We start from the raw sequence: 6,573 nt of genomic DNA on the forward strand, positions 1-6,573 counted from the left end.
GAAATGTGTTAGTGTGTTATGGGTGAGCGAGGTTAAAGAGATGGGTCTTTAATCTAGATTTAAACTGACAGAGTGTGTCTGCCTCCCGAACAATGTTAGGTAGATTATTCCAGAGTTTGGGCTCTAAATTGGAAAAGGATCTGCCGCCCGCAGTTGAACAGAGTTTTGAGAACGCAGCGGACGTGGAGGACTATAGTGCAATAAGAGCTCGTTCAAATACTGAGGTGCTAAACCATTCAGGGCTTTATAAGTAATAAGCAAGATTTTAAAATCTATACGATGTTTAATAGGTAGCCAGTGCAGTGTTGACAGAACCGGGCTAATATGGTCATACTTCCTGGTTCTAGTAAGAACTCTAGCTGCTGCATTTTGGACCAGCTGGAGTTTGTTTATTAAGCGTGCAGAACAACCACCCAATAAAGCATTACAATAATCTAACCTTGAGGTCATAAACGCATGGATTAACATTCTATACACATATGCAGAGAATAAGACAATTACAAAATAAAGAGAGTGTCGAGAACTCAAGCGTAGTTCAGGAAGACCGCTTGCCCACTGCCCAGATTGCATGCATACTATGTTAAACATACAGTATAGTATATACGCTTACCATATCAGGTATCACTCAGCTGATCAATTTCTCCACCTACTCTAAACAAAAACCCTATTTAAGACCATTCAACGCATGTTCTTCAGTCTTTTGCACAGACATTTGCACCCACCTCCGCCCCTTCGCCTCCTAGCATCTCCATAATACAGCATTGGATTCTTCTTAGACCTATTATGACTTAATTTCTTGTTCGGTCACTCAAGCTCTATTTAATACAGATCAATAAAGGTATTTATCAGACCTCACACACACTGCAATGTCACGATTACTAGTTTAGAGCACTGATACCCTGTGGTGAAACAATCATGCATTTTTACCAGCCACTGCTTTCTCACATCGGATTATGTTGGATAAAAACTTAAAGTTCTGTAGAGTTTAGAAAATTCTGTACACGTAATCATCAGAATATCTCTTTTCTCTGAAGATATCCAGATTGTGAAATCACGTTCAGTGAGAGGACATCGTTCTGGGCCCCCTTTTCCCCCTGGTAGCCTTTGTAACTTTCACTTTTGTGTAGGTGTTACATGAATTTGTATCAGTACTGAACCAAAATTCGTAAACATTCAGTCCAATAAATGGGATTTTACCCATGCTTTCCCTATTGTTAGCATGTTGGACAGACACAATGATTAGCATAGATAACACATCTCAGTCCATAGCAAAGTCAGTCATTCTACTTCATTCAGGCAGATAAAACGGAAAAAAGAAGAAAAAAAAACTCATAATGATTACATATTTTCTTCTGAAAATTAAACTGATTTTTATAACCACTACATTAGCACATCTGATCTCTTCTGGAAGCTGGTTCTAACGGTGGGTGGCATGAGTGATAAAAGCAGACTCTTCTTTTATACCTTTTTTACTAAACCAGGATAATTTCACATGAATGCTACTTTTTACCACATCAGTGTTTCTGTTATTGAATTTTAAAGTAATGTGTCTGTTAAAATTGATGGTAAGAATTTCTTTTTTTTTTTTTTTCTCTCTCTCTCTCTTTTGGCCAATGTTTGGTACATCCCTAATCTTTTTGACGTTTTATCAGTTTAGGTTTACATGAATTGTTCTTTTTCAGAGCTGATGCGTATGCAGAATCAGTAGTGGGTGCAGAGCTGTATGTCAGTCCAGAAGTTTTGAAAAAGAAATATAAGTCCAAAAGGTTTGCTTTTTGTATTTTTAATGTGAAATTCTGATTTACTTGTTAAAGTTGTTACAAAGTGTTAGCCAAAGTTAGAATTTCCTTGATGAAAGACTAGATGTAGGTTGATTATTTTAGTTGTGTAAAACAATGCAATTTACTTTATCATTTAAGTACAGCCATTTTTATTTATTTATTTATTTTTTCATTGTTATCCGTATCTTTGTAGTGACATCTGGTCACTGGGATGGTTGCTCCATGATCTCTGCATGCTGGATGTGTGGGTGAGTATTTCTGTTTTTCCTTCTCAAAAAAGCACTGTATTAAATCAAGCCCATGCAAATTACAAAAATATTACCGATGGTGTAACAGAGGCCAGCTGGTAAGAGCTGTGTGGGTAAATGTCTCACTCCCTTAATCTCAAGAGGTGCATTAGCGACTGACACTAGAGGCTGTAGTCTTTAGCGTCCTTGTTAGAGTGCCTGCCTCCCATGCTGGAAATGCAGGTTTGAATCCCGCTCGGAGAGGGTTGAGTAGAACCAGAGGGGTTACACTGGGTCCATTTACACTATTTTTTACAATCTACAAACACAGTCTTCACTTACTTTTAAAATCATGGTAACTGCAAGTAAAAACTTTCCTTGAATTTCAAATATGTTAGAAATTATTTTTTTAGCGCTGTCAAAATTAGCGTGTTAACGCAGGCAATTCATTTTTCCAGTTTAACAGCTTTAAAAATATTTAAAGCTGTTCATTGCAGGGCAGGGGCGTTCATTGCGTTAAATCACATCGTTATCTTCATGGCGCAGCTGATTGGTTTCTGCAGCGTCAGCAGCCAATGAGCTTGCTGCTCAACATTCAAATACTTGACCAGAGTGGTTTGTAGCAGTTGCAGCACGCTTTCAGAAAGCATCTGAAATCAACATCTAAGATAAACGAGTGCTCTTTTATTCCATATCAAGGGTCTTCAACTGGGGGTCCTCAGCGATACTGCAGGGGGTCTGCCAATTAATGTTTGATCACAAATCATTTTTGTAAAAAAGTCAAAACATGGGTAAAAAACATCATAGTCAAATATAAATATATGAGCACCCTGAAACAAAAATGTTTCAGTATATACAGTATATTACAATATAATGTAATATAATATTATTCACTCCATTGCATTTTTGGGACTCTGCTCCGGAGAACGTGAAATGTTCCTTTTTACAGCGTGTTTTTGCAGCGGTGATATTAAGATATTTTGGATGAAATCCGAGAGCTCTCTGACCCTGCATAGACAGCAACGCAACTACCACATTCAAGGCCCAGAAACGTAGTAAGGACATTGTTAAAATAGCCCATGTGACAACAATGGTTCAACCGTTATTTTATGAAGCTACGAGAATATTTTTTGTGCGCAAAGAAAACAAAAATAATGACTTTATTCAACAGTTATTCTTTTCCATGTTAGCTGTTTTCCCATTAACATTTCAAATTGTATAAATTAACAATGTATGCTACTGTATTATTAAAAACATGATTTAACAAAATGAACAATTGGTTAGTAAATTTATAAACTTGCATTAACCTAGATTTATAAAGTTGAAAAAAAGTTGTTAATTGTTAGTTTGAGATACCTAATGCCTTAACTCAGTGGTTTTCAACTCTGGCCTTCGAGGTCCACTCACCTGCCAGTATCTTTCTAGTGATCCTGAAGAACTTGATTAGCTTGTTCAGGTGTGTTTGATTAGGCTTGTAGCTAAACTCTGCAGGAAAGTGGACCTTGAGGGCCAGAGTTAAGAATCCCTGCCATAGAATCCTTAACAAATTAAACCTTATTTAAAGTGTTAAATAAAGCTTGCTCAGTAGGATTTATGCAGATTTTTATTATTTTTTTATCCCACAGTCAGATGTCATAGAGCGTCGTTTTCAACATATCAACAGTATGAGAGGAAACACCCCCCAAATCTCGGAGAGATATTCAGAAGAACTACGAAAATTAATCCAAGAAATGCTCAGCTGTGACCCTAGACATAGACCTTCAGCTGATGAGATTCTAGCAAAACCATTCCTAAAAGATGCTGTAAACAGAAACAGGAGATTTCCAGAAGCACTGGAACGAAGGTTCATGATGTCCTTAAGGATCTTTGATGAGACCTACAATGAGCACTACGACCATTTTGAGGCCTTAGTTTCAGAGTGGGGAGAAACAACAGCTTCACTAGAGGAGGTTCATCATAAATGCACAGCAGGCACTCTGGCAGGTTCAGTGATTGGAGCAGCAGGAGGAATCACTGCAGTGGTTGGTGCGATTTTAGCTCCTTTCACTCTTGGAGCATCTCTGATTGTTACAGGTGTTGGGATTGGAGTTGGAGTTGCAGGTGGTGTAACAGGTGCTGCGTCCAGTGTTACCAATGCAGTCAAACAAAAATCACTCCGTGAGAATATTCAAAGAATTCAGCAGAATTTTACAGATGTGACACCACTTCTCGAGTCACTGAATGCACTGAGAAGGGTACTGAGAGTAATCCAAAAGTTCAGGGATTTTGTCAGTAACTCCTCTGACAACGTGCAAATGTCAAGCAATGTAGACAGAAGAAGACTAGTGTGCGGCACAGAACTCATGCATCTAGGTCTGCTTGCAAATGTTGGCAGAATTGCTGCTCAAACCGCCAGAGTAGGACGCGCGGCAGCAACAGCAGTAGCCGCAGTCACAGGAGTGTTGAGTGGAATCCTAGTCATTGTTGACACTGCATTCATAGTGATGGATTCTATAGACATTCACCAGATGAGACAGGGACAAGTAGATGATCCAGAAAGGGTCAGGTCAAGTTTACTCAAGTCCATTGCTCAGATGAGGAAAACACATACAGCTCTTTGCAATGTCTTAAAGGAAATTAAAGAAGCAAGAGAGGAACTAAAAGACTATATAGAGGTGGCCAGGGCTGAAAGAGATTTATACACAGATTTTGAGAGTTTAAACATATAAATATGATACCAGTCAGAGACTCATGCACCATCTTAGATTTGTCTGTGAGCTTGAGTGAAGAAAAAGCGTTTTGCTGAAAATGAATTAAATGTCTATGTTGTACACAGTCAAACAACAGAAGACGTGTGACGTATGAGGTCAGACGTTTGCAATCATTCTATTTTGTAAATATCAGCTAATATATATTAAAGACTTTAGATATACAAAGATGGTGCACTCTGGTGGAATAGTCCTGTCTTCTAAATCACTAATTGTTGAAGTTATTGCATCACCGCAGCTGAGAGTGCAAAGAGGTGTTTCAAAGATGGCCACTGAGTGAAATGACTTGCCTTAAAGGGACTTTGCTATGTATCTATTATACATAAGACAATGGGTCTCATTCATTAGTGATTACAAGGATCATTCCTATTCATACAAAGGAGAACTAAAACAAAAAAACTTTTACAGTATGTGGGTACATAAATTTGTTCTTAATGTTTTAATGTTAATGAATTTTGAATAAAACACACTCAAACCATCTCTATATCACAGCCTTTCATCAATTTCATCAGCCTTTCAGTAAACGTATATGCTCTCTAAATATCTTAATGTTTATAAGGCTTTTTTTTTACACGTGTATTTTTTATTTTTATTTATTTTTAATTTAGAAAACAAATATTTACTACAAAAGTTAGTGATTAATCATGATTTGTTTGTGAAAACATTTGTACTCAGATTTTACACAAATAATACAAAATTGCATGTTTGTTTATGGATAGCTTTTATGGGTTACTGTTAGAAAATAAATTTTGGGTGTGATTTACTTTTTTATTTATGGGTATACAAACAAAAGCCAAACCTGAATCTGAAGTATTCCAAATTAATACTGTACTCTCATTTTCTGATATAAACTGAAGATGCAATTTTCCTCTTACTTCAGATTACTGTCTAACTACACTTCTGAAAATGATTATTCCTGTATTAATTCACTGCATTCTTGATTGTTCTTGCATAATCATGACACAATGAGCATAATTTATAAATAATTTGCCATATTTTGTTTGTTTGTTTCACTTGATCAAAGTATTCATGTAAAATGTGTCTATAATAAACATGAAGCACATTAAAGAAAAAAGGGAGTCTAGTGTTCTTGCAAATGAATGAATTGGAATCAATCAACAGTTGCCCTCGCACACCTGCAGGTGATCGATAGGTGCATATGGCAAACGACCAAAAACAAGTCAAACATGAAAGCAAAAATGAATAAATTCATCCAGGGTGCTACTTATTCAAAAATGTTGTGAAGTAGAGAGTAAATGCAGCTAATATCGTTGATACTCAGCAAAACTACAGAATATCCAAAAAGATACTCAAGTACAGTAACTAATTACATTTACTCAAACACCTCTGTGATTAGCGTGTTCCCATTACCCTTCAAATTGCGCAAATTCAAATTGCGAATTGAAAATACGCCTAATGGAAACGCGTCAATTTCGCAAAAACGCCCATATATCGCAAAAAAGTTTTCACACTCGCATGAGGTGGTTTTTCAGGCAATGCGAAAAAGGAATAATTTGCAAAACTGCAATGGAAACGGCTTTTTCGCATTTACAGGTCACATGGCGTATGTAAAAAGTCATATGATCATTCTTCAATGTACTATAACCTCTCGGTTACGTATGTAACCTTGGTTCCCTGAATAGAGGAACGAGATGCTGCGATGACGTCATTGCTTTGGGAACACCTCCGGTGTGACGAATGACTGAAGCCCTTATACCATCACGCCAATTTATTTGCCAATAGCGCTTAGCACCGCCCCAAGCATACGTCATGTATGCGTGCTGCGCGCTATTTCATCAGATTTTACACTATGACGAA

General features: G+C 37.2%; 1 protein-coding gene across 1 annotated transcript; it reads left to right on the forward strand.

The window, feature by feature from the left end:
* Nucleotides 1-1,644: 1,644 nt before the first annotated feature.
* LOC107755800 (apolipoprotein L2-like) lies at nt 1,645-5,146 on the forward strand (the record flags this gene model as incomplete). Its single annotated transcript, XM_016572720.1, has 3 exons — nt 1,645-1,766; nt 1,975-2,029; nt 3,634-5,146. Coding segments are annotated over 3 exons (1,260 nt in total), but the record flags the coding sequence as incomplete, so codon positions are not given.
* Between the last annotated feature and the right edge of the window lie 1,427 nt (nt 5,147-6,573).

Source organism: Sinocyclocheilus rhinocerous, unplaced genomic scaffold (genome assembly GCF_001515625.1).
Source record: "Sinocyclocheilus rhinocerous isolate Xijiao unplaced genomic scaffold, SAMN03320098_v1.1 scaffold4307, whole genome shotgun sequence".
Lineage (NCBI taxonomy): Eukaryota > Metazoa > Chordata > Actinopteri > Cypriniformes > Cyprinidae > Sinocyclocheilus > Sinocyclocheilus rhinocerous.